This window comes from Dasypus novemcinctus, chromosome 18, assembly GCF_030445035.2.
Source record: "Dasypus novemcinctus isolate mDasNov1 chromosome 18, mDasNov1.1.hap2, whole genome shotgun sequence".
Taxonomy (NCBI): Eukaryota; Metazoa; Chordata; class Mammalia; order Cingulata; family Dasypodidae; genus Dasypus; species Dasypus novemcinctus.
This window is the reverse complement of record NC_080690.1, coordinates 66,571,765-66,598,582: the sequence shown is the minus strand read 5'-3', so window position 1 is coordinate 66,598,582 and position 26,818 is coordinate 66,571,765. Positions and strand designations below refer to the sequence as shown.

Genomic DNA, 26,818 nt, shown 5'->3' with positions numbered 1-26,818 from the left:
GGCGTGGCGAGGGCAGGGTTAAGGGGGCGGGGCTGGCCGGGGCGGGGCCTCGGGGCCGGCTCAGCCCGGGGCCGGGGGAGGAGCCGCCGCCCGCCTGCCCCGCGGGGGCGCCCGCCGGGTCCCCGCGCCGCCCGCGAGCGCAGACGCCGTCGCAGCCCCGAGAGGCGCCGCCGCCCGCCCCGTCCAGCCGCCGCGCGCAGGTAGGCGCGGGGGTCGGGCCGCCCCGCAGCCCCCTCTCCGCGCCCCCCGGGGGGGGCTTTCGCGCCCCGCGTGGGCGGCCTGCCTCAGTCTCCCGCGCCGTCTCGGTCCCCCGGCGGCTGTGGCGGCTGCCTTTGCCCCCGGGTGTCTCTCGGTGCCCGGGTCTCTCCCGCCTGTGCGTGTCTCTCCTCCCACGTCTCTGTGCGTCTCTTTCTAGCTCTTCGTCTCTGCCTCTCCATCCCCGGCCCCCTCGTCTCTCCCTCCCTCCCTCCCTCTTCTCTGCCGCGGCTCCCGTCTCGGCTGAACCCGGTCTCTTTGGGTCCCTCTGCCTCTGCCTGGGCACAGCCCTGCCTTGTCCCTAACTCTCTCTCTGCCTGTCTCCCCCTCTCTCTGTCTTATGCCCTGGCGCCCCCTTCACCTCCACCGCCTTCTCCTTCTGAAGCCTCCAGATCCCAGAACTGTCCCCTGGAAAGCTGCTTGGGAGTGGAGCCGGGGGCAGGGAGGTGGCCACCTGGGGCAGGTGGACTCAGAGCAGCCCCCTGATCTCCGCGCCCCCTTCGCAGTCACCCCGCTGGCTCCTGAGGTTGCACCCACCCCACCCTCCAATTTCAGGAATTCCGGGCTGGGGGGGTGGACTTCCTTCCCCCTTGACTCCCCCACTTCCTCCCTTCCAGGATTTGGCCGGGTGACCATTAACTCCTTCCTGCCTCGCCGCTCCCCCTGCTTGCCCCGGACACCCCCATTTCCCCAAGCCGGGCTGAGGGGCAGCCTAGAATTTCTGGGGAGCCAGTGGTTTGGGGGTGGGGGCGGGCCTTACTGGTGGTGTGAACTCAGGTTTCGTGCACTTTGGGAGGTTTGGGAGCACAGATGAGGTGATGTGGCTTGGCGCCCCCACCCCAACCAAGGCCCACCACCAGTCCCACTTGTCGCGAACCCACCAAGAGGGCTTCCCCCTTGCCCCGTCCCCAGCCTGTCTCTGTGGATGAACCTGACTTTCGGTTTGCGGTGGGATGGGGCGGCTTTCTTTTCCTGAGTGGGTGGGTGGGAGTTCTCCTAGGAAGGGAATGAGAGAGACTGATGGGGGAGGACCCCCGAACTCCGGGCATCAGTCATGTCAAGAACCCTGGAGTGAGGCGGGAGGTGGATCCCAGGGAAGGACTGGGCCTGGGCGAGACTTCAAGTCCAAGATCCTGGGGAGGTTTTGATCTAAAAGCATGGCAGTGTCGGAATCTCGGCAGTTTCCCATATTTAACAGTTGGGGAAACTGAGGCGGGGCTTGCCGAAGTCCTCCGGGCTGGGGGTTGAGACTGCCGTTCACTGAAGCCCAAGTGCAGCGACCTGGCTTCTTTGGCCATCCCTAAGGCGGATGAAGGGGGAAGGAGGTCTGCACCGGGAGGAGGGAAGAATGCCAGAGCTAGCGTGGGTGGCTGGGATCCAGAAGGGAGAGCCTTAGAAGCAGAGAAGAGAAAATATTTTCAAAAACATGGCGGTGGGGGGCAGGCGGAGGGGGCAGGCATGGGTTTGGGTGGAAGGGGTGGGGCTTCAGAGGAGGGGAGAGAGCAGGGGAGGTGGGGGGCAGGGGTGGACTCCCGCCTCTGTCTTCTGACCCTCCCACGAAGCCCACTGTTCCCGCGGGGACACGGCCTATAATTTGGTTTGTGTCTAGACAAATAATAACTCAGCTGGTGCGCGCAGGGAGGGAAGAGAGGCCGGGCCAGGGGTGGGAGGTGGCCGGGGGTCCTCATGGGCCTTCCCCCAGGCAGCCAGAACTTGAGGCCAGGTGGAGGTGGTACCTGCCCCCGGGGCTCCCCTTGTCAATCTTTAGGATCTCAGAATTCAGTACAATCTTAACTCACTTCAGGCCGCTGGGATGTTAAAATTTTTTTTTTAAAGAGAAGGGATAAGGGGAGAAAAGGAAGTGGGGTTCACCAGATGTAGAGGAGGTTCCCATTTGGGTAAAAAAGAAAAGGGAATTACGTCAGTTTGGTGTTTGCTGGTGGAAGATCATAATCACTGAAAGTTTAATAATAGATTATGAAAGTGGCAGAATGTTCAAAAGAATCATCAAGCTTTCTAACAATAGAACTTTAGAATCCTGGAATGTGAGGCTCTTAGAATATTAGGAACGTAGAAGGGTGAGGCACCCAGAAAGCGGCTGTAATAACACCAGAGTGGGAGAAGGGCGAGCTCTAGAATATTTGAATAGTGGATCCTTCAACGGTGGACGGGCCTGACGAGAGAACTGAGGTTGGAGAAGGTTGGATTGTAGGGTGCCAGAGGATCCCCAGCATCTTTTCTAGGCTGTGTGAGCAGTGGGAGGGGAGGGCGCTGGGGTAGAAGGGGGAAACTGAGGCCCAGTGGGGCAGTCAGGGCAGTCGACTGCCCCCCGCTTTCCGCTGGCTGCCAGGGCACCAGGTGGGGAGCGAGACACGGCGCGGTGATCACATTTCGTCCCTAATGAGCAGACCGGAGCTGGCCGGTCCCCCGGGGCTGCCACCAAGGTGGGGGGGGGGGGAGCCAGAGCCCGCAGAGGGGGGGGAAGGGGAGCGGAGGTGGCCGGTGGCTGCGGGAGGAGGGCTAGTGAGTTGTGGGCTGTGGGGGCTGCGTTGCCTCTCCCTCTTGTCCTTTCAGTCCCCCCAGGTCCTTCTGGATTGGGGTGGCTGGTGGGGCCCGGGGACTTATCTGGTCTGAGCAGCTGAGGCCTAAAGCAGGGGTGCCCAGGCCTTGACCAGGACCTCCTGTCCCCCACTGTCGCTCCACACTCGGGCTTATCTCTCTTCCCAGCCTGTCTGGGCCTGTGGGACGGGGGAGCATCTTGTAGGCTGTGAGATTTGGGGGCTTATTCCCCCCCAAAGTCTAGGTCAGGGAAGCAACTTGGGTCCCGTCTGGAGAGGGTCTGGCTCCAGTTCTGGGCAAGGGAGTAAGGTGACGGAGAGAGAGGAAGCCCCTGCGCTGAGCAGCGCTTGCCTTTTTTGTGGAGTGAAGAGCCATATCTGTCAGCGGATTCTCAGAGGTCTGAGCCCTCCCCTCAACTGCTCCAGAAAGATCGAAGAACAAGGACCGGGGAGCAAATGCGGCTCAAGCAGTTGGGCGCCTGCCTCCCACATGGGAGGTCCCGGTTCGATCCCCGGTGCCTTGAAAACAAAAAGCAAACAGCGAGCAAAGGAACGAAAAAAACAACTCAGGGGAGCCCATGTGGCTCAGTGGTTGAGCGCTGGCTTCCCACACATGAGGTCCGGGGTTCAGTCACCGGCCCTGGTACCTCAGCAGCAGCTACAACAAAAATGACAGGAAGCGAGGACAGAAAACACTGGAGGAGGGGAAGTCCTTTCGTTTAAGAGTGACAGGTGATCTTGACACAGCCCGCGGCCTCTCTGGGCCTCAGTTTCTCCATCTGTTACAGAAGGGGTCAGAAATAGCCTCTGTTGCATTGAGAGAGTCTAAGAGTCTGACGTTCCTGGACCGTTTCGGTCAATGGTTGGCAGATCTCAAATCGGGGAGGAAAGCGGATGGTCTGAGTGCCCCCACCCCCTGTGCCCAGCATCCTGGAGACGCAGGTGGGTCGCGCGGAGGGACCGGAGGGGGAGGGGTGAGCGCCAGACAGTTCCCCTTGAGGAAATTAGCAATGGGAAGTGTATTTCCTCTGGCGTCTGGAAATACGTCTCATGCCTGCGTACCGGCTCCAGCCACAGCTGGACCTTGGGGGTCACGAGAGGGTGGGGCAATGGACCTTCCAGCTCTTGGAGCTGCCACCTCCCTTGACCAACTGGCCCATTTCTCATCTCGGCTCTCCAGGGCCCATGGGGCAATAATTATTGTTCCGATACTGCACATTTTATAGATGGCACCACGCTCTACCCAGGATTTTTATATCTCTGAAGGGATCAGTATAAAGGCTGGAACCCCTTTATACAGAAGGGGAAACTGAGGCTCCTGAAGGCGAATTCTTCCCTAAATGTCACAGGAGAAGGGGGGGAGACACTGAGGCGCAGAAGAGAGCGATGGGCAGGAAGAGGGGAAGCCTGAGGGGCTAAGAGTGGGGAGAGAGGGTTTTGAGGGGCTGGGTCTGGTAGAGGGTTGTGATTCAAAATTAAGAACCGGCTGGCCCTGTTCCAGCCAGGCGCGAGCCCCTCCCCCCTTCTCTTAGCCCGTCTCGGGGGACCCCCGGAGCCTCCGTCTTCGCGTCTTGCCCCGGGGGAAGCAGCTCTGGCGCTGAGGCCTCCACAGTGGGGAGAATTTACTAAGCAGGACTCAGCCCTGACCTTTCAGAGTCAATTATGGCGCTGCCCTTTTCCTTTTTCCCCTCCCCACCTCTTTCCTTGGGATCCCCCGCTGGGACCTGCTGGAGCCTGAGGTGGGGGGGGGGGTGCTGCCTGGAGGTGACCCTGAGCCGGCATGGGGGGGCTAGCCAGTGCAGGAAGGCATCCTGGGGCGTGCAGCTCTAGCTTGCGCTCCTCCTCCAAGTCTGGCTCCAGCAAAGCTTCTGGAACGGCCTCAGCCCACAGTTATTTATTGAGTGCCTCTGCCTGCTGGCTGGACCTGTCCTGGGTGCTGGCGATAGAGCAGGCTACAGGACACATAATCTCCCCGTCTTGGAACTACCATTGTAGACAGAAGACAGACACCACCAAGAAACAAGGTGATGTGAAGAGGGGCCTTGCGGGGGCAGAGTGGGACTTCGGGGAGGGCGAGCCTCTCTGAGGAAGGTAAGGAAGTAAGGGAGCTAGTCAGAAGAAGATCTGAGGGAAGACAGTTCCAAGTGGAGGCACAAGGGCAAAGGTTTATTGTGGTTTTTTTTTTTAAGATTTATCTTTTATTTATTTCTCTCCCCTTCCCTGCTCCCCCCTCCTCCCTGCTGTCTGCTCTCTTGTGTCTGTTTGCTGTGTGTTCTTCTGTGTCTGCTTGCATTTTCAGCGGCACCGGCAATCTGTGTCTCTTTTTGCTGCATCTTCTTGTAGCGTCAGCTCTCCGGGTGTGCAGTGCCATTCCTGCGCAGGCTGCACTTTTTTCATGCGGGGTGGTTCTCCTTGCAGGGAGCACTCCTTGCGCGTGGGGCTCCCCTACGTGGGGGACACCCCTACGTGGCAGAGCACTCCTTGCGCGCATCAGCACTGCGCATGGGCCAGCTCCACACGGGTCTGGAGGCCCGGGGTTTGAACCCTGGACCTCCTATATGGTAGGCAGACGCCCTATCAGTTGATCCACATCCGCTTTCTAGGACAAAGGTTTTGAGGGTGGAGGGGTCACTGGTGTTGAGCCTTGGAGAGGTTGGGTAGGTGGGTCCAGGCTGAGTCAGGTAGAGTCTTGTCCCCTGGGACAAGGAGTGTGGATTTTCCCCCAAGTCCATCAGAAAGCCACTTGAGAATTTCAAGTAGGCAAATGACCAGAGTCGAATTCCACGTTGAAAAGCTCTTTCTGGCTGCCAGGTGGGAAACGAGGTGAAGGACTCCAGAGTGACAGCTGGGAAAGCGGGGAAGCACACTTACAGCATCCAAGCACACAACAATGGGCAGAACAGGCAGTGGCAGTGGTTGGACAGAGAAGTGCATGGATTCAGGATTTTGGGGGGAGGTAGAGCCAAAAGGCCTTGCCCGTGGAAAGATGCTCGGGCACCTGGGAGATTCCCACTGGCCTGACGTGTGCCTCTGGGCTCCTTCTTTTCCCCTCTCGGCCTTGGCTTCCTCCTCTCTCCAGCAGACTCAACCAGTGGTTTTCACAGTGTGTCCTGGGGTTTTTTCAGAGGTGGCTTCCCTACCCCCGCTTCATTTCAGCCAGAGCGTAAAGCAGCTTCCCCTTTTCACTCTGAGGTGAGGTTTCCCATTTAGACCTCATTTTTGACGGAGTTTCACAGCCGAAAAACTCAAATGTGTGCAAAGCCCTGAAAAGAGTGGCCCCCAAAGACACCTCTGATTCAAGATTTCGTTCCCCTTCTCTCTGGCGCTGACGGCAGTCAGGGACAAGCCCATGACTGTCCTTTTCCCTGTGCTCACAGGCCTGCCCACCCACAAAGATCCTCACTTGGCAGAGTCAGAGGAAAGAGGCAGTGAGGGAGGGGACTGCCCAGGATGACCCCAGGGCTCCCCCTGGCTCCTCGTCCTCGGCCTAGCCCAGCAGCTCCTTCTCCCATCCCATTCTCTGCAGCTGGGCTTCCCTGTCCCTGCTGGCCCCTGGGACCCTTTTTTGCCCAGATATTCTTGGGTGGAAACTGAAAGCACAGGCTGGAGAAAAGGGGTGAGAGCTGAGATTTCCCCTCCAGGAGTCAGGACCTTGGACAGGTCTTGGGACCGTTTCTGTGCCTCAGTTTTGCTGCTTGTCAAATACGGGAACTAACAGTACTTTCCTTATATAGGGTTCTTGAAACTTAATAAATTGATACCCACACGAATGCTTAGAACAGGCTGTGCTATGGAGTGGGGCTCAATAAACCTTAGCTTTCACTCCTACCATTGTCATCCTAATTGGCAAGAACCCTCCTTTAGGAGTGGAAGGCAGGTCCCTGGTCCGTCACTGTCCTGCTGTGTGTCCTTGAGGGGAGTGGCCCAGCCTGACTGGGTCCCTTGTCCCTGTGTGTGAAATGGTAGGGTTGGACTTGTTCAGCATTTCCCAAGGCGCCAGCTTTACTGGTTCCCTGTTTCCGGAAGAATGTTCTAAAATCCTAGCTGGATCTTTATTTGAACACCTATTAGGGAAAAATGAACCTGGCGCCTCACACCTGTTTTCAGAGATCTGTTGCTTAGATCGGGGCTCTGGTGGGCATTCTTGGGGCGTCCACTCTCGGCAGGCTCCGGGAGTGACAGCACAGGGGGTGGCAGAGGGCAGAGCAGAACCCACAGCTCCCCTCACCGCTGTCCTCTCTCCCCGCAGGCACTGGGAAGTCAGCTGTGAACTGGACTGTGAGGTGGGGCTGCTTCCCCCCCACCCCTCAGGCCCCTCCCCTGCCCTCTCCAACCCCCCACCCTGTGATCGCCCTCTCCAACCCCTCCCCCCACCCCGTGATCGCCCTGTTACTCACCTTCTTCCTGTTTCCTGCAAACCCTTCCCCGGTTCCCAGACTGAGCCCCTCCTCTCCGCCCCCCCCCCAGGACACCTCCTCTTCCTCAATCTTCTCCCTGTGGGTTGCCTTATTTCTTTATTTCTTACTGGGGTCCCCCACTTGCACTGCCTGGTCTTCTTTTCAGCCTTCTCTGAGTGGAGCCTGCCCTATCTCAACACCGTTCCACATATTCCCAATCTCCTCTGGCACATCCACCCTGCCGTTATTTGACATGGCCCTGCTTACTGCCTAGCTCCTCTACAGATACCTCAACACTGCCCGGCTGATGCCTTCGTCTCCTCCAGCAACACTCCCCTTGGCCAATTTTTGTGTTACCCCAATACTGCCTCGTTTACTCGACTAGCTCTATAAACACCTCCTCGACAAATCCTTGTATTAATCCCACCGCCCTCCAAACCTCCTGGCCTAACTCTACCCCTCCTCTACCCCTCTCTTTCCTGCCCGTTTTGGCCCCCGATTTACAGTCAGCCTCATCTCCCACCATGCTGCCCTGAATCTCCAAGGAGGGGGCTCAGGGGGCCCGATGGCCTCCCGCCCCCCGTGGCCCCACAGCCCCCGTGGGCCAGGGGCAGCGCCTCGAAAGCCCCAGCGCCGACCATGGGCAACGGCACGTGGGACGGCTGCCACGTGGACTCGCGCGTGGACCACCTCTTCCCGCCGTCCCTCTACATCTTCGTCATTGGCGTGGGGCTGCCCACCAACTGCCTGGCCCTGTGGGCCGCCTACCGCCAGGTGCGGCAGCGCAACGAGCTGGGCGTCTACCTGATGAACCTCAGCATCGCCGACCTGCTCTACATCTGCACGCTGCCCCTGTGGGTCGACTACTTCCTGCACCACGACAACTGGATCCACGGGCCCGGCTCCTGCAAGCTCTTTGGGTTCGTCTTCTACACCAACATCTACATCAGCATCGCCTTCCTCTGTTGCATCTCGGTGGACCGCTACCTGGCCGTGGCCCACCCGCTGCGCTTCGCCCGCCTGCGCCGCATCAAGACGGCCGTGGCCGTGAGCTCCGTGGTCTGGGCCACGGAGCTGGGCGCCAACTCGGCCCCCCTCTTCCATGACGAGCTCTTCCACGACCGCTACAACCACACCTTCTGCTTCGAGAAGTTCCCCATGGAGGGCTGGGTGGCCTGGATGAACCTCTACCGGGTCTTTGTGGGCTTCCTCTTTCCGTGGGCACTCATGCTGCTGTCGTACCGCGGCATCCTGCGGGCCGTGCGGGGCAGCGTGTCCACCGAGCGCCAGGAGAAGGCCAAGATCAAGCGGCTGGCGCTCAGCCTCATCGCCATCGTGCTGGTCTGCTTCGCGCCCTACCACGTGCTCCTGCTGTCGCGCAGCGCCGTCTACCTGGGCCGCCCCCTGGACTGCGGCTTCGAGGAGCGGGTCTTCTCGGCCTACCACAGCTCGCTGGCCTTCACCAGCCTCAACTGCGTGGCCGACCCCATCCTCTACTGCCTCGTCAACGAGGGCGCCCGCGGCGACGTGCTCAAGGCCCTGCACCACCTGCTGCGCTTCCTGGCCAGCGACAAGCCCCAGGAGATGGCCACCGCCTCGCTCACGCTGGAGACCCCGCTCACCTCCAAGAGAAACAGCGTGGCCAAGGCCGTGGCCGCCAGCTGGGCGGCGCCGCTGCCGCCCCAGGGGGACCAGGTGCAGCTGACAATGCTGCCACCGACCCAGTGAGCCCCGACTTGCACGGAGCCCCCCCCCTGTCCTGGAATCTCGTCCCACGGGCCCTTCCCTCCCGGGGATATGCACATTGTGTGTAAATAAGGCCGCACGAATGCCCTTGGGAATAGAAAAGCTGGTGTGTCGCTGGTCAGCCGTCATCCTTGTGGGGAGGGGACTCCACCACCGCCCCTAACAGTTCGGTGTAAATGTGCCTGCCTGGTGCTGGGTGGTGCTGGGGACACAGTGGTGACAGAGACAGTGCCAGCCCCCACCTCCAGGGGCTCGAAGACCAGTGGGGGAGACAGACTTGTCCCCAAATGGCGATGACCCAGCGTGGGCAGAGCTGGGATGGGAGGACCCTGGGGCTGAGGGAACCAATGGCAGCGTCTGGTCCTGCCTGGGAACCAGGGAGGGCTTCCTGGAGGAGGATACAAGTCAATTAGGCCAATTATTTGGCTTCCAAAAGGCAAAGGAGGAAGAGAAGAAAGTTGGGATTGTTTCCAACCAGGACATAAAAGGCTGCGACTCGAGGGGACACTGGAAGCAGGAGGAGATGTCCTCTGAGTGGAGAATGAGCACGTTTGCCCTTGGGAAGCACCCAGCCATATGGCGTAGACCGTGCTGGAGCCGTTCTTCAGGGCAGGCCTGAGACGAGGAAGAGGGAGAATGTGGGAGCCCCAGGGGAGGGCCGTCGGGATAGAGTGCCTGGAGGAGGCAGGCTCGGGTAGGGGGCTCAGGAGAGAGCAGGGGTATCTGTTCGTTAATTCAGTGGGACTTTATTAGGTACTGGTGCCCAGTCCTCTGCCTGGTCCTCTGTTGAGCCGTGCTGGGGACACAGTGGTGACCGAGACAGCCCTGGCCCTGCACTCACAAGATTCCCAATAAACAAGTAAATACAAAATTGAAAAGTGTACCCGGGGAAGCTAATAAAGCTGATGGAAGGGGGAGAGAGAGCCATGGAGTCCGCTCTAGGCCGAGGACAGGGAGGGCCTCACTGAACTAAGACCTGAAGGAGGGGAGGGCGCAGCCACATGGCTATCGCGGGAGGAGCGCTCCAGGCAGAGGGAACAGCAAGTGCAAAGGCCCTGAGGTTTGAGAGACAGGGAGTACGGCAGTGTGGCTGGGGCAGGGGGAGGGAGAGTGACAAGAATGGGAAATGAGGCGGGAGAGGTCGGGGACAGATCATCGGGAGGGTATGTCCCGGTAAGGACTCAGCCTTTTACTCTGCGATGAAGGGAGCTGAGCCACGGGAGGGCTCTGAGCTGAGGAAGGATGTGATCTGACTTTCTTTTTTGAGGTACCAGGGCCGGGGATTTAAGCCGGGACCTCGTATGTGGGAAGCCAGTGCTCAACCACTGAGCCACCTCGGCTCCCCTGAGTTGGTTTCTTCGTGTTTTGGGGGGTTTTTTTGTTTTTGTTTTTTTTAGGAAGCACCAGGGACGGAACCCGGGACCTCCCATGTGGGAAGCAGGCACTCAACTCTTGAGCGACGGCCACTCTGCCTGACTTAACTTTTAACAGGACCCTGCTTGCCGCTGAGCGGGGAGCAGACTGTGGGAAGTCAGGGAGCCCCAGGGGGGGCGGCTGCTGAGCCATGGCTGAAGTTGCTGGTGGAGAGACGAGCAGGGGTCAGCTTTGGGATTTATTTTGAAGCAACGCTAAGATGGAGGAAGCAGAGGGGCCTGTGGGATTGTGTAATACGATCCCCCTGCCCATCCTGGGGTAAAGGGTGGGAAAGACTGACCAGGGCTCCTGAGCTGGAAGGACCTCTGGGAATGATCTAGGCCCTATTCCAAGGCGGTCACCAGAGAGGCCAAGTGTTTAGCCCGAGGTCGCCCAGCCGGTGAGTCAGGGCTGGGACCATCCTGGGTTCCCTCTTCTGTCTCTGCCTCTGTTCCCACGCCCCAGGGTAGGGTAGCCAGGGCACGCCGCCCTGGCTTTTGGTGTCTCCCTCCCTTTCCTGCCTTCACGGATCACCAGGAGTGGCCGTCCCTCCACAACCTGGGTGGAGAGCAGGAGGAAGCTCTGGACAGGCTTTCGTCCTCCTTGTTGGACTCCCCTCTTCTGCCCCCCCCTCGTGTGAGCAGGCTCCAGGCTCCTGATGAGATGTCAAGATTCCTGCTACCCTCCCCCTGCACACACACCCTTGCCCCAGAAGTTCCCAGAAGTTCCTGGAAACCCTTCTCAGAGAAAGGAAGAAGAGGGAGGAGGGAAATGCAAATAACATTCACTTAATGAGGAAAGTGACTTTGCAGGGCAGGAGCCAGCACTGAGACACAGGAAGTGGGGGAAATGGTGTTGCAGGGGAAAGAGGGAGGCCTGGCATCTGGGGGGCCCAGTAGTCTTCCCATCCTCTCCCACCACCGTGGAATTATTGGGATGGAGACAGACGCCAGAACCTTTTGAACACAATCCCCTTCGGAGACCCAGACCTAGCCCTGGCCACTACTACTCGCTACCAAATGTTCATTCCCACTTGTTCAATAAATATTTATTGAGCACCTACTGTGTGCTAGGTGCTGTTCTAGAAGCTGAGGAAATGGCCATGAATTATTTAAAAAAAACAAAACACAGAAAAGTAATGCGCAAGTTAGGAACTTTTCTAGGTCTATCTCAAGTCTCTAGGTCTGCCAGTAGTCCTGAGGCTCTTAGGCTAACATCCCCAGGGTTGGGAGAAAACTGTGGGCTGGGTCTCAAGAAATCCCGGCCTCAGCTCCACCGCGAGTACCTCTGGAACTCTGGCTAAATTACTTTCATCCTCCGGCCCCAGGTCACCAGTCTGTAAAATGGGGACTGGGTTGATCCCAAGTCAGTGATGGAGTGGGCCCAGTGCTCACCCACACTGGAAGTCCAGAAGAGACTCTGGGGAGGGGTTGTTTTTATGGAGTCTTGGCGTTCTTAGGATTTTAGAATATCTAGGATCACCATCATGCTAGCGGCATCATTACTGAGGCCCAAACTGAGGTCCCTTCATGCTGGGGAGTTGACAGAAGGCACAGTGAGTCAGAGTGGATGCTGGGGAGGCCCTGGGTTCCGACTCTACATCCTCAGTGTTTCGTCCTGCACCCCACTTCTCCGTCTTCCCCGCTCTTTGAACCTATCAACCCACCCACCAGCACTCCACCACCAGGAATTTCTCTCGACCTCTTCCTGACCTTGTTTATATCATTTTCCCCTCCCGGGCTTGGGGAGGATGGGACTGGGACAAGTATTTACATTCCTTCCGGAGCCAGCTCCCTGGGGACCCTCGCTCCACCCCCCACCCAGTGGAGAAAGGGTATGGGTTTTATAAGCCAAGATGCCAGGCTAGCAACCTTTGAGGGTGGGGAGGCCTGTGCCAATCCCCTGCCCAGCTCTGGGGCTCAGTTTCCTTGTGAATTAGAATTGGAAGACCTGCCTCTGGAGGTCGAATGCCACCGCACGTTGGAGTTAGCAATAGTAATGCTAATATGAATAGTAATTACGGCTGCTTATTGAGTGCATACTATGAGCCTGCACCTTTTTAAGCACTTCATGTGGTTCACTATATTTTCACATTCAAGATCTCCTGCAAGCCTCATGACAGCCCAATGAGGTAAGTACTATTATTACTCTCATTTCATAAAAGGCAATACCGATGCCCAGAAAGGTTAAGTCACTTGCCTTCTGTCACACAGCGAGTAAATGGCTGGTCTGGGATTCCAACCCAGGTCTGTATGATCTACACAACCACTTTCCTTTTACTCCCAGTAAGAGTTCTAAAAGGCTGGGGAAGGTAGATTTGGGGTTCATTAGACCTAATTAAGAATACTTAAGAGCCTCTTTGAACGGCGAAACCAAGTCAGCGCGTAACGCCACGTGTGAGCGCGGCGACGTCACTTCGGCGGGCGTGGGAATCCATACACGCTTCCGGCGAGCAGCCGTTTTAACGGCACCGCCCCCTGACCGCTCCACTTCCGCCGTACTTATTTGCATACACAGCTAACGGTCGTCAAAACGTCAGCGCCGACGCGGTGACGTCAGAGCGCGCCCCTGCAGCTGCACCCGAGCGTACGCACGCACGTACGTACGGCCACGAGCGGGCGGGGGAGGGGTGGAAAGAGTCGGAGACGCCCCGCCCAGTCAGCAAGGTTGCGCGTGCCCCGTGCGACCGCCAAGATGGTGGTGGGCGCGTTCCCTATGGCGAAACTGATCTACCTGGGCATTCGACAGGTCAGCAAGCCGCTCGCCAACCGCATTAAGGAAGCCGCTCGCCGAAGCGAGTTCTTCAAGACCTACATCTGCCTCCCGCCGGCTCAACGTGAGTCTTTCCCCACGACCCTCCAACCTTTCCTTTCTCCAACCCCTCTCAGGTGGTTGGTCTGGGGATGGACATCTGTCCACGACCAATCACAGCCCGAACCGGCAAAGTCCTTTAGCCAGTAGGGAGGCTTCTTGGGAGAGGGGCATGTGGCTAGCCCAATAGTGAAGGCGGGCGTGGGGCGAGGGCGGGGAGGGCCCGCTCGCGGAATTAAAAATGCCTTCCAATAGAGGAAGAGAGTGCGTGCGGACTGACGTCGAAGGGATCCAATAGTATGGAGGATAGGCATGCTTTGGGCGGGCCTATTCGTACTAGGCCGAGTTGGGAACAGAGCCGGGAAAAGGCTGGTCGGGGTCCTTTGCTAGACTGTCTTTGGATGGTCTGTCTTCTAAAACGCCGTTCCGTGGCTCAGTTTCCCTCCCATCTAGGGAGCGTCTTGTATATCACCTATTTAGAGCAACGGTTTACCCCAGGTTTACTCCGGGGAATAGGCTTGAGTTAGGGGCTTGGCTCGGGGGCGTGGCCTAGGAATCGCAAAGGGAGAGTTTTAACCAGCGCGGATATTCATCCATATATTCATTAATCCACTCATACAACATATTTGCTCGTTAATTCATGCAGTCGATTGTGCAGACTTTGCGCTGGGCTCTGAGGTACACACACACATGACCTGTCATTTCAATCCAGAATGCTCAGGGCTGTGGAAGCTGAGCTCAGAGGGAGCCTCCGACCCAGGGCCCCGAGGTCAGGAAAGCTTTTTAGAAGAGGGCCTTCTGAGCTGAGATCTGAAGGGCAGAGTAAACCCTCAAAGTAAGAGCTACCTTTTAAAAAAATGTGTGCTATAGATTCGTGGGTATTAACTTAACCTTCTGAGTTGGAACCACCAAGAATTGCTCCACACATCCATCACCCGTTACTTTGGTTAGCTAGTGTTTTTAGAGCGCCTGCTCTATGCCTGGCCCTGGGTGGGACAGTGCTGGGGTAACAGCAGGTACCAACCCAGCCCCAGGCCATGCCCTCAAGGAGCTCATGGTTCCATGGGGGCAGACATGTCACCGCACAGTGATGGCCCAGAATGGACAGGGCTGGCATGGGGAGTCAGTGGGTTCCTGACGAATCCTGAGGTTTAGGGAGGGCTTCCTGGCAGAGAAGATATCTGCGCTGAGACCAGAAAAGTGAGGAGGCCCTCAGCAGACAACACTGCGTGGCGGACAGTGTCTCGGCAGAGGGAGCGGCTTGTGTAGAGGACAAAAGTTTAAGGGGAGCTCACCTTTTCATTCCTATGGTTTTGGGTGCTTAGAGTTGGCTTTCTGGGGTCCAGAGTTCTTGATCCTTTGGTGTTTGGTGAGACCTCTGCCAGGGCTGCAGATCCTAGAATAAACAGGTTTTGTTTTCCACAGTTTCCAAAGGGCTTTCTTTTCATCGATCTCATTTGACCCTCACAATCATTTTGTCCTCAAGTCAGGGGGAGTGACTTGAACAGGTTTCAGAGGGGAAAACTGAGACCCTAAGGACAGAAGTGAGTCAGCTGAAGTCACACACAGGGTTTGTGCCAGAGGCAAGTCTTGAACACTGCTTTCTGGACTCCCAGACCCAGTCTCTGTTTCCTACCACTGCTTTTCTTGTAAACACCATGATATGTCTTAGTGTTGTGATTTAGAAAATGATATCTGTAGTCAGAGTGACATGGGTTTGAATCCTGGCTCAACCCTTTCCCCACTGAATGACTTTGAGCAGGTTACTTAACCTCTCTGAGTCTCAGTTTCCTCTTCTGTGTCTCAGTTTCCTCTTCTGTAGAGTAGACATTATATAATAGCAACATTTACTGAGCACTTCCTTTGTGCCAGGCAGCATACTAAGCACTTCACAAGACATGTAGCATTGCATCTTCACAAATGATGAAGTATAGATATGATATGATTGGTATTCCCATTTTATGTATGTGCCCAAAAGTATTTATCTTATAAAAAGTCAGTGCTTGCTACTGAGTTGTGGCTGTTGTATAGATTTTGTAGATGCAGCAAAGGGGCAAAGGCAAAAATCCCTGTCCTTGGGGACCTTACTTTTTGTGGTGGGGGAAGCCAAACAAAAACAAAATAAATAGTTAAAATATGAAGGATATTAGATAGCGGTGATTGCTCTGCTGAAAAAAATCAGGAAAGCAGAAGAAAGAGTGTTTAGAGGAAGGGTGTAATTTTCAGTAGGATTATTGGGGAGAACTCAGTGAGACGGCCTGCAGGAGGTGAAGGAGTGAGCAGTGCAGGTTATCTGGGGGAAGATCACTCCATTCCAGAGGAACCTCACATGCAGAGGCCCTGAAGGGCAAACAGTGAGGAGGCAGTGTGCCTAGAGCAGAGGGACTGAGTGGAGATCAAGGTCAGAGAAGAAGCCAGTTGTGGCAGGAAACGGGGCAGATGCGCAGGGTCTGTGGGCCACCGCAAATGTTTGGCTTTACTCTGAGACCGGACTCCCTGAAGGGTTCTGAGTAGAGGAGGGATAGGACCTGAATTTTATAGGTGTATATAATTTAAAACTCTGTATTGTAGTAACATACATTCAGCTCATTATTTCCCGTTTTAACCCCTTTTAAATATACAACTTAATTAAATTTTAAGAGGATCCTTCTGGCAACAGTAGGGCAAGGGTGGATGCAGGGAGCCCAGTGAGGAAGCAACTGCAGTAGTCCAGGAGGCGAGGGCGGCTTAGATGAGGGGGGAGCCGGGGTGGTGGGGAGGAGGGTTCAGATTCAGGAGCTGTTTTTTCCCCCAACTGCTGCTGCAGCTGCTTTTTTTTTTTTAAATTTCAGACCCTCAGAAAAGTCAAAAGAATGTTATAGTCCTCATCCTTTACCGCTCGACTTGTCAGTTGTTAACTTTTGACAGTTTTGCTTTGTCTTCACTCTCAAATATATGTGTGAACTATTTGAATATAAGTTGTAGACATGACTCGTAACTCCTAAATATTTCAGCCTGTATCTCCTAAGAATAAAGACATTCTCTTGAATAATCCAATACCAATATCGTACTTGAGAAATTTAATTTAGATAATAATATTATTTAATGTACAGCTCATATTTAATATATAGCTCATATTCTCAATTCTCCATTTGTCCCCAAAATGTCCTTCTAGTTGTTTTGTTTTGTTTCTCCAAAAATAAAATAACAGACAAAAGGCAGTTTAACAAATTATGGAAGCATTGCTTTATAAAATCCGCTTCTTGTCACTGGATCTGAGCACCTGAACAGACCAAGAGTGAAAGATGACAGACCCAGAGGCTCTCCTAAAGGAGCTCCTCTCCTGTCACATCAGGAGGCACACCACGTCACGTGCTCCCCAGCTGATGATACTACTGATGTGACGAGTCGAGGTGCTGTCTCCCCGATCTTGGCATTGTAAAGGCAAGCACCAGAGGCATCCACAAAGGAAACCAACTATGGGCACTGAAAAACAGCTAGAAGATTTCAAGATCTTGATCAATAATCACCTGTACCCAAACCCTGGTCTTCTGACAGAAATGGCCTTTAAAATGGGTATATCCAACAGTACTATAGGTTTGGTTCAAGGACCATAAAGGGAGTGGATGTAGCTCAAGCAGTTGAGCTCCCACCTACCACACGGAAGGTCCCAGCTTCATTTCCTGGTGCCTCCTAGAGAGGACAAGTGGGACAGCGAGCTGGCATGATGGGCAGACATGGCAAGCTGATGCAATAAGATGACGCAACAAGGAGACACAAAGAGGAAAGGCAACAGGAGACCCAACAAAGCAGGGAGCTGAGGTGACTCAAGCAATTGAGCACCTCTCTCTCACATGGGAGGTCCCAGGTTCAGTTCCCAGTGCCTCCTAAAGAGAAGACGAGAGAGCACACAGCGAGTACAAACAGTGAGTGGGGGGGGGAGAATAAATAAACAAAATCTTTTTTTTTTTTTAATTTATTTTTATTTATTTCTCTCCCCTTCTCTCTCATTGTCTGCCCTCTGTGTCCTTTTGCTGTGTGTTCTGTGTCCGCTTGTACCCTCGGCGGAACCAGGAAACTGTGTCTCTTTTCTTTGTTGTGTCATCTTGCTGTGACAGCTCTCCATGTGTGAGGTGCCACTCCTGGGTGGGCTGCGCTTTTTCCACGTGGGGTGGCTCTCTTGCAGGGCACACTCCTTGTGCATGGGGCACCCCCACGCACCCCTGCTTGGCACAGCACTCCTTGCCTGAGGCAACTCTGCACAGGGGCCAGCTCACCACACGGGTCAGGAGGCCCTGGGTATCAAACCCTGGACCTCCCATGTGGGAGGCAGACACTTTACCAATTGAGCCACGTTTGCTTCCCCAAAATGAATCTTAAAAAAAAGAACCATAGAGCAAAACTCAAGGAAGCAAAATACTGGTATATTCAGCAAAAACAAGAAGCTCAACAACTGCATTTACCAGAGGAGGGAATTGAGAGCAGTACTTCCAAGAGTAACACGGACACACCACAGAGGCCCTGTAAGGGTGCTTGTCCTGTCTCCCCTAGTTTATACAAATAATTCAGTACCCTCATTCCAGCTTAGCATATGTCCAACTTTAGAGTCCCCATAGCACTCTCTTCTCCACTGCACCTTTTTGCCTGCTGTCTGCTCTCTGTATCCATTCGCTGTGCATTCTTCTGTGTCTGTATTTATTTTTATTTATCCCCCCCCTTGTGGCTTGCTTGTTGTCTGCTCTCTGTCCATTCACTGCACGCTCTTCTGTGTTTTTGCTCTGTCTCCCTTTTCGTTGCATCACCTTGCTGAGTCGGCATTCCGTGGGACTTGTGGGCCAGGCAGCACTCTGCAGCGCTTGCAGGTGAGCCTGCCTTCACAAGGAGGCCCCGGGACATGAACCCAGGGCCTCCTATGTGGTAGGCGGGAGCCCAACTGGTTGAGCCACACCTGCTTCCCAGCACACTCTGTTTGTCACAAAATAGACCACTTTGGCTGCTGCCAAGTTCCCAGCATACACTGCCTCTATCCCATTTTGGAATCCCAAATTCTTCCCCCAAGCTTAGCTTCTAATTCTTTTGTTTCCTCATCTCTACAAAGAACTTAAACAGCATTTTAAGTTCTCTTCCATTGCAACTTTTCTGTAAATCTGAAATTACGCTCAGAAAGTTCATCCTTGGGCTCTGCTTTTAGGATACGCAGGCTAGAACATACCCACTAAAAGACAATTTTTGAAGGGAAATCACATGTCATATGATACACAGCCTGTTGGTGACTGAATCAGGTCCCCCACAAGACCTGTTCAGGTCCTGACCCTGGTCCTGCGGTGTGAACACATTTGAGAATAGGGTCTTCAAAGCTTCTATTAAGATGAGGCCAAGTTGAATCAGGGTGGGCCTTAGTCCTCTATGTCTGGAGTCCTTATAGACACAGGAAATTTGGATATAAAAGTAGAAGCCCCAGTAGGAGACCAAAGAAGACAGATCAAGTGACAGAGGCAGGCAGGCCATCTTCAGAAAACGATCAGCTTCTGAGAAAGCGTGGCCTGCCGCACCTTGAGTTCTGACTCCCGGCCTCCAGGACTGCAAGACAACATATTCCTGATGTTTTAGACAGCCAGCCTGCAGTATTGTCAGAGCAGTCCTGGCAAACTAAAACATAGCCAGAGCCAGGTTTAAAGAGAATTTTTTAGACTTAATTGCACATATTAGAAAAAATAAATGCTGATAATCAATGATATAAGGCGCTATCTCTAAAAGTTAGGGTTGGGGAGCAGCAGTTAAATCCAAAGGAGGAAGAAAAGATGATGGAAGGGGGAAAAAAGGGAAAAAAAGAATAGTAATAATAAAAAGATGATGGAAGAAAATAAAGATCAAAGTGGCTATTAATTAAAACAAAAAGGGTGGCCCAGCACCCTTGCCTGCTGGGTGCTGCTCTGTGCCTGCTACAACTAGGAGTTTCCTGTCTACCACGTGCTTGGAAAATCTCCAAACATCAACAGTCTGTGAAGTTCAGCAAACCTCCAAGTGATGCCCTTTAAGGACAGAGAAATGGTCTCTGCTCTGCCTTTCTTTCTCTCCAGCTCCTAGAACTGACCTCTCCTCGTGGCAGCCTGTCAGCAAAATTATATTACATTTTTTTGAATTATTCAGGAAATATTAATTATGGGGAGAGACTGTGCACCTTGTCCACCTCCTCCCAACACTCACTGCTAATGGTCACTGTGGTCTAACTTTTGATACCAGTTGATGGGGTCCAGAAGAAACATAAAGCCAGCTGGTATGCTCTGGGTTTGGTTTGGAAGACAAAAAGGCTTAATGGGGAGTGGATGTAGCTTGGTGGTTGAGCACCTGCCTCCCTCGTGTGAGGTCCTGGGTTCACTCTCTAGTACCTCCTTTGTTTTTTTTTGTTTTTTTAAAGATTTATTTTTTTATTTATTTCTCTCCCGTTCCCCCCTGTTGTCTGCTCTCTGTGTCTATTTGCTGTGTGTTCTTCTGTGTCTGCTTGTATTCTTGTCAGTGGCACCGAGAATCTGTTTCTCTTTTTGTTGCATCATCTTGCTGGTCAGCTCTCTGTGTGTGCGGGGCCACTCCTGGGTGGGCTACACTTTTTTCGCACTGAGCAGCTGTCCTTACGGGGCACACTCCTTGCGCATGGGGCTCCCCTACGCAGGGGACACCCCTGTGTGGCAGGGCACTCCTTGCGTGCATCAGCACTGCGCATGGGCCAGCTCCACACAGATCAGGAGACCCTGGGTTTGAACCCTGGACCTCCTGTGTGGTAGGTAGGTGGACGCCCTATCCGTTGAGCCAGACCCGCCTCCCCTTAGTACTTCCTTTGGAAAAAAAAAAAACAGACTTAATGGATGTAGAATTTAAGTTTGGGGTGATGGAAAAGTTCTAGTAATAGATGATGCTGTTGGCAGCCCAACACTGTGAATGTAGTTAACACCACTGAATTGTGTACACGTACTTGAAAGTGTTTAAAATAGGTAATGCTATGTTGTATTTATGCTACCACAATAATTTTTTTAATATGTGCTTTCATAAATCATCTTAATCTCCACAGAAGGAGCAACTATTTTGTCTTGTCATCAATTATTAGTTTTGTGTGTTGTTGAACTTAAGAAAAATTGAATCATAGCTTATGAGCTCTTCCGCATCTACTTCTTTTACCTACCGTTTCACTGGTCAGATTCAGTCATGTTAAAGTGGAATGCTCTTTTTTATTTGTTTCTTTATTTTAGAGATTTTATAGGTTTACAGAACTATCATACATAAAATAGGATTCACATATATAACTCTAGTGTGAATATATTCCTTAAAATAAAAAAGATTCCTTGGTATAACATAAAAAAAAAATCCTGTGGCTTTTTTTTTTTTTCTTAAGTCTAGCATCTGTTCAGAGATCAAGGAGTTGATTTAGTTATCTTGCCCTTTTAGTTTCCTTTAATCTAAATAAAGGTTTATTGGAGCATAGCCATGCTTCCTTCTTTGTGTGCTATCTGTGGCTGCAGAGGTGAGTTTGTATGAGCTGCAAAGTCTAAAATATTTACTCCCTGGCTCCTTACAAAAAGGCTTGCTGACCCCTGCTCTAGAACAATATCCTTGCCCTTTCTTGTTCTTCATGACATTTGCAAGAGTCCAAGCCAGGTGTCCCACAGAGTGTCCCACAGGCTGGAGTTTTCTGATTGTGCCCTCTGATGAGGCTCGTGTGGAGCGTTTTTGGCAGAAACACCACAGACGTGGTGGCATGTCCTTGTCGGGGCATCACCACAGGGGACCCTGTGTCTGTTTCCTCCGTCGTTTGTGATGGTAACTTAGATCCTTCGGCCAGGGTGGTGACCAGCAGGTCTCTCCACTGTAAAGTGTGCTTTCTTTTTCCCCTTAGTAATTAATAGCTAGTGGATTTGTCTGGCCGTAGAACTGGCGGCGTTTCCGAGGGTTGCTGTGGGTGTGAGATGGCAGATCAGAGGAGGGGCCCGCTGGACAGAAAGGGTCAGGAGCTCAGTTTGGTTCAGGTTTAGTGTGAGATGCTGTTAGATGCTGGAGTACGCTGACTTCTTATATTTACGCTTTTTTTTTTTTTAATCTTGTTGTGGTCTTCACGCTGCTAACTGCCCTTTGCTGCGGCCCCCAGCCTGGACTATCAGAATTTCCCAGAGGCGAGGGGCAGCGTCTGTTTTTGTGGGTCAGGCCTCCCAAGCTGACCCGTGTGTCCAGCATCTCTGCTTGTGACTGGGATTCTTGCGACTCGGCAGGGTGGGCCTGCCGGTCTTCTCATGGGCGAGGCTGGAGTGGAAGGGGTGTCTGCCTGAGGAAAGTCAGTGCATGCAAGAAGCACAGGTCACCAAGGAAGCACCATGTTGGGGAGGCAAAGATCTTTTTAAATAAAGAGTTCCTGGGGAGAGAAAATAAAATGGATTGGTGCTGCCGGGTAAGTTGGGGCCACTCTTGCAAAGTGCAAAGTGAATGTCCCTGGGCAATGGGAAAATTCCAGTTTCTGCTTTTTCCTTTGAGTGTGCTAGGAATTTTTCTAGCTTGCCAGGTGTGGTAGGCAGAATAATGGCCCCTCAAACATGTCCACCTCCTAATCCCCAGAACCTGTGAATATGTTGCTTTACGGGGCAAAGGGGACTTTGCAGATGTGACAGAGTTGAGGATTTTGAGATGAGGAGATCATTGGATTATCTGAGAGACCCTAATGTAATCACAAGGGTCCTTATAAGTAAAAGACGGAAGCAGGAGAGCCAGAGAGAGATTTGAAGCTGCTGGCTTTGAAGGTAGAGGAAGGGACCACACGCCAAGGAATGCAGGCAGCCTCTAGAAACTGGAAAAGGCAAGGAAACAGCTTCTCCTCTGAAGCTTCCAGAAGGAACATGGACCCACTGACACTGTGAGTTGCCTGTGGGCTTCTGACCGCTGGAACCATGAGATAATATATTTGCGTTGTTCTGAAGAGCAAGTCTGTGGTAATATGCTACAGCAGCAGTAGGAAACTAATGTACCACGCCAATTCATTCAGCCTGCTGGGATCATTTTCTCAGAAGTGTCTAGCTCTGTTGTTGGCATGGTGTCATTCTTACAAGTTTTGGACTTGGAGTTGGTTTTAGTGATCTGTTACTACAAAACAATCCCACCCAAAGCTTAATGGCTTAAAACAATAACCACTTTATTTCCACTCACAGTTCTGTGGCCTGACTGGGCTTTGCTGGGCAGTCCCTCCGCTGGTCTTGCTGGGGTCTCGTGCAGTTGCAGTCAGGGGAGGCTTGACTGGGTTGCTGGGGCTGTGGGTCCCCTCTCTCCCTCTCTGTCGCCTCAGGGCCCGTCTTCTTGAGGTCTCTCCAGCAGGGTAGCGGGACTCCTCACAGGGTCCCTCGGGGCTCCCAGCTAGATTCCCATGAGGGAAGAGCAGAAGCTGCAGGTCGGTGAAGGGGGCACCCGGAACTGGACAGAGTCAGATCAGCCCTAGGGGCAGATTGACGCTCATGTGGGAGGGGACTGCACCTGGCATGGCACAGGGGTCACCAGAGGCACAGTCCCCCGCAGAGCAGTCACACTTGGCTTTGAGTACTGGCACCACCTGTCCTTAGCTGGGCGGTCTCTTGGGCTCCCGCTCCTTATTTATCAAATGGGGATAATAATAGAGCTTGCCTGGGGGTTCTTGTGAGAAGGCAGCCAGGCCCTAGTTGCCAGCAGGGGGAGGATCTGTTCTTATCAGCACAGCACAGCAGAGGATCTGTCCTTAACAGCACAGCACCCAGAGGTACTGCCTAGAGGTTTATATGGCTACGAGTCTCTAAAAAAAAAAGAGTCTGGAGGCTGTCAGAAGGATTGCCCTTATGCACAACTGAGCAGAGTCTAAGAGACAGATAAAGTAGATACAACCCCCAGGTATTGGTTCCTTTGAGGGCTAAAGAGATCCATGGGTGCTATGGTCATGGCAGATGGGGTTAACTGCCATGTCAGATGGCCCTTCTTTGGAGCTGGTGTTTATGCGTGATGAATCTGGACTCAGATGGGATCTCTCTTCATAAGACTTTCATGCTACTGTGCTGGAGTTGTAGTTGGTGTTGGGGTTTAAGATATATTTAGGGGATCTGAATCTCTGGACTGACAATGTGATAGCCAGGCCCTGAGCCTCAACAGACTCCAGCACCTACAATCTGATTTATTGGACTCACCTCACTCAGCTAAGATGGAGTTGAAGAAGGACAACCACCACACCATGGAGCCTAGAGTGCCTACAACTGAAAGCGGGAGGATTGCATCCAGTATCCATGTGGAATCTGAGCCTCCTCTTGACATAGAGTTGCAATGGACACAACCAATCCAATATCCACAGAGAAAAGGTGGCATTGGAGTGGGAAAAGTGGACATGGTGGCTAATGGGTATGGGGAATGGCAGGAAGAGACGAGATGTGGAGGCGTCTTTGGGACATGGAGCTGCCCTGGATGGTGCTTCAAGGGCAATCACTGGACATTGTAAATCCTCACAGGGCCCACTGGATGGAATGGAGGAGAGTATGGGCCATGATGTGGACCATTGACCATGAGGTGCAGAGGTGCCCAGAGATGTACTTACCAAATGCAATGGATGTGTCATGATGATGGGAATGAGTGTTGCTGGGGGGGGGAGTGGTGGGGTGGGGGTGGTGGGGTTGAATGGATCCTCATATATATTTTTTTCATGTAATATTTTTACAGAATCAATAATAAAAAAATAAATTAAATAAAAACAAACAAACAAAAAAAAAACAAAAAACTCTGCTTCCAGATAAAGCCTTACATCAGATCCCTGCTCTTGCATTTACTCGGTGTGTGTGTTCCAGGAAGTCTTTCTGTGCCTGGGTTTGCTTGCCTATAAGGTACCGTACTCACCTCCCAGGACTGATAGGTGAATTTAGTACATTCCCAATCCCCTTAGCTCCAGCGTGCTGAGTGGTGAAGTTGAGCTCCCTGAGTACGAACCCCAGCTCTGCCACTGGGCAGGCGTGGCTCTGGGCAAGTTATTTAACTTCTTTGGGTCTCAGTTTTGTTGTCTGTAGATTGAGTTGTTATGTCAATCGACTGAGTTCGTCTCCATAGAGCACTAAACAATGACTGGCACTTAAGTGATTTTGAGTATATAAAAATATCAGATACTGTAGCAGTTTGATATAGTTATGAATTCTGAAAGTAGATATTGGATTATGTTTGTAAACTGGTCTGTACCCGGGCATGATTAAATTATGATTAGGGCTTTGATTGGGCCACATCAGTAGGGTGTTAAAAGACATGGCAGGGAAGTGGACTTGGCCCAGTGGTTAGGGCATCCGCCTACTACATGGGAGGTCCGTGGTTCAAACCCCGGGCCTCCTTGACCTGTGTGGAGCTGGCCATGCGCAGTGCTGATGCACGCAAGGAGTTCCGTGCCACGCAGGGGTGTCCCCCACATAGGGGAGCCCCACGCACAAGGAGTGCGCCCCGTAAGGAGAGCCACCCAGCATGAAAGAAAGTACAGCCTGCCCAAGAATGGTGCTGCACACACGGAGAGCTGACACAGCAAGATGATGCAGCAAAAACACAGGTTCCCGGTGCCGCTGATAAGGATAGAAGCGGTCAGAGAAGAACACACAGCGAATGGACACAGAGAGCAGACAACCTGAGGGGTGGGGGAAGGGGAGAGAAATAAATTTTTTAAAAACGTCTTAAAAAAAAAGACATGGCAAAGGACAGAGTTGGCAGGTTTTTAATGTTGGAGTTTTTTTTTTTTTTTTTTTTTAAAGATTTATTTATTTATTTCATTTCCCCCCCTCCCCTGGTTGTCTGTTCTTGGTGTCTATTTGTTGCGTCTTGTTTCTTTGTCTGCTTTTGTTTCTTTGTCCGCTTCTGTTGTCCTCAGCGGCACAGGAAGTGTGGGCGGCGCCATTCCTGGGCAGGCTGCTCTTTCTTTTCACGCTGGGCGGCTTTCCTCACGGGCGCACTCCTTGCGCGTGGGGACTCCCCCACGCGGGGGACACCCTTGCGTGGCACGGCACTCCTCGCGCGTATCAGCGCTGCGCATGGCCAGCTCCACACGGGTCAAGGAGGCCCGGGGTTTGAACCGCAGACCTCCCATATGGTAGACGGACGCCCTAACCACTGGGCCAAAGTCCGTTTCCCAATGTTGGAGTTTTGATGTTGGAGTTTGATGCTGAAGTCTTAAGCTGGAGTCCTGGGAAGTAAGCACAGAGGAAAGAGAAGCCAGGACCAGGAAGAGAGGAACCCAAGAAGCCTGAACCCTGGCAGACGTCGGCAGCCATTTCGCTCCAACACGTGGAAATAGACTTTGGTGAGGGAAGTAACTTAACGCTTTATGGCCTGGTATCTGTAAGCTCCTACCCCAAGTAAATACCCTTTATAAAAGCCTACCAGTTTCTGGTATTTTGCGTTAGCACCCCTTTGACTGACTAATATAGACACCTTTTTTTTTTACACCATTTTTATCATCATCATCATCTTAATGATCAATCTAGTGTCATCCTTATGGGTGTGCATGCCTGTAGTAGCCGTTCAAGCCTTGAAATGGCATGGGTGCCTCCCCCAGAGGCAGCGCTCTCAGGATTACCAGAGATGTGAGGGTCTGTGCTTTCGTGTGAAGCATTTAACATGATGATTATGTTTGATCAGGAGCTGGGACTGGAATTGTATCTCTGAATATAGAAAAGTGAGAAATTCGAACTGAGAGGGCAGTGCTGCCCGTTACAGAGCCTCCCAGCTACTAAAACCTAATGCTCCATAAAGTATTTATGACGTCCTTTTAAATGAATGGTTGTGCCTGCAAAGCAGAAAAAGAAATCCTCCCAGAGCAAGGAGAAAGGAGAGCAAAGACCAAGCAGGAGAGACCAAGCACTGAAGCCTGCAGATACTCTGGGGCATTTACAGCTCCACATAGCCTCGGGGATGAGGCCTTTGCCGTGGGAAAGCTGGTGGGAGACTGCCTTGAAAAAAGCCAGGCCAAGGGCACAGGCTTGGTCCTGGATAGCAATTTAAAAGACCCCTCTGAGAATCTGTGGCCACTGACTGCCCCTCATGTGGAATTGGGGCCTTGCATAGTCCTAGAAGTAGCTGAGAATAGATCTGCGTCTGTTCTACCTCCAGGCACCTGGGTGGGGGCAAACATAGACCCTCCCTGGGGAGCGCTTCCTCTGCCCAGGCCTTGGAGAGTTCCTTCAGGTCAAGTTCCAGCACATACGAGCTCACGGTAAAAAATTGCATGCCATACCAAGAAGCAGGCACCATGAGTGAGAGTCAGCAGAAACAAAATATGGCAGGTCCAGGCCTGCAGACTTTACAGATACTGGAATTATCAGATGTGAATACAATATGTTTATGTGTTAAAGAAAATAAAAGAAGGAGATTAAAACATGAGTAAAATAAAATTTTTCCAGGAAGTTTGAAAAAGAACCAAATGGAACTTCCAGAAATAAGAGAAAGAACTGATATTCAGAACTCAGTCAGAAGGCTAAACACCAGTTTAAAGGGAGCTGCTTGAGAGGACTGGTGAGCAGGAAGTAGATCTGAAGAAAGGAAAGTGAGCCTGGCAGGAGTTCCCTTTAGGTGCCCAGCACAGCTACCTGCATCCTGATTAGGGTAGCCTGGGAATGGGCTGGACTTTTTTATTTTTGACATTCTCCAGAA

At 52.9% G+C, this 26,818-nt stretch overlaps 2 protein-coding genes across 5 annotated transcripts in view; both read left to right on the top strand.

Moving 5' to 3' along the window:
- Positions 1 to 130: 130 nt before the first annotated feature.
- Positions 131 to 11,466, top strand: GPR4 (G protein-coupled receptor 4). Of its 2 annotated transcripts, none has more exons than XM_058280439.2 (3): positions 131 to 200; positions 7,063 to 7,096; positions 7,717 to 11,466. In XM_058280439.2, exon 3 carries the CDS (start codon positions 7,850 to 7,852, stop codon positions 8,936 to 8,938), a length of 1,089 nt encoding a protein of 362 aa, XP_058136422.1. In that variant the 5' UTR covers positions 131 to 200; positions 7,063 to 7,096; positions 7,717 to 7,849; the 3' UTR covers positions 8,939 to 11,466. The 2 variants fall into 2 exon arrangements, with proteins under 2 accessions (XP_058136422.1, XP_058136420.1); XM_058280437.1 differs by lacking the exon at positions 131 to 200 and adding an exon at positions 4,556 to 4,837.
- Positions 11,467 to 12,692: 1,226 nt separating this feature from the next.
- The window catches only part of OPA3 (outer mitochondrial membrane lipid metabolism regulator OPA3), a 65,977-nt gene continuing 51,851 nt past the window's right edge, over positions 12,693 to 26,818 (top strand). For 2 of the 3 annotated variants that reach the window (XR_009181624.2, XM_058280442.2), the window contains exon 1: positions 12,725 to 13,205. Coding sequence is in view for 2 of the 3 variants with exons in the window: in XM_058280442.2 (XP_058136425.1) it covers positions 13,064 to 13,205 (142 nt within the window). In the remaining variant the exon portion in view is untranslated. Of the gene's footprint in view, positions 13,206 to 26,818 lie in introns of all 3 variants that reach the window. The other variant, XM_058280443.2, reaches the window with a different exon arrangement.

Bases quoted from the DNA above. Each gene is read 5' to 3' on its own strand.
- GPR4 (XM_058280437.1), top strand. From the start codon at position 4,594: ATGGGGGGGCTAGCCAGTGCAGGAAGGCATCCTGGGGCGTGCAGCTCT. The intron at 4,838-7,062 runs GTGATGTGAAGA...CTCTCCCCGCAG, and splicing joins AGACACCACCAAGAAACAAG to GCACTGGGAAGTCAGCTGTG. The intron at 7,097-7,716 runs GTGGGGCTGCTT...CCCGATTTACAG, and splicing joins GCTGTGAACTGGACTGTGAG to TCAGCCTCATCTCCCACCAT.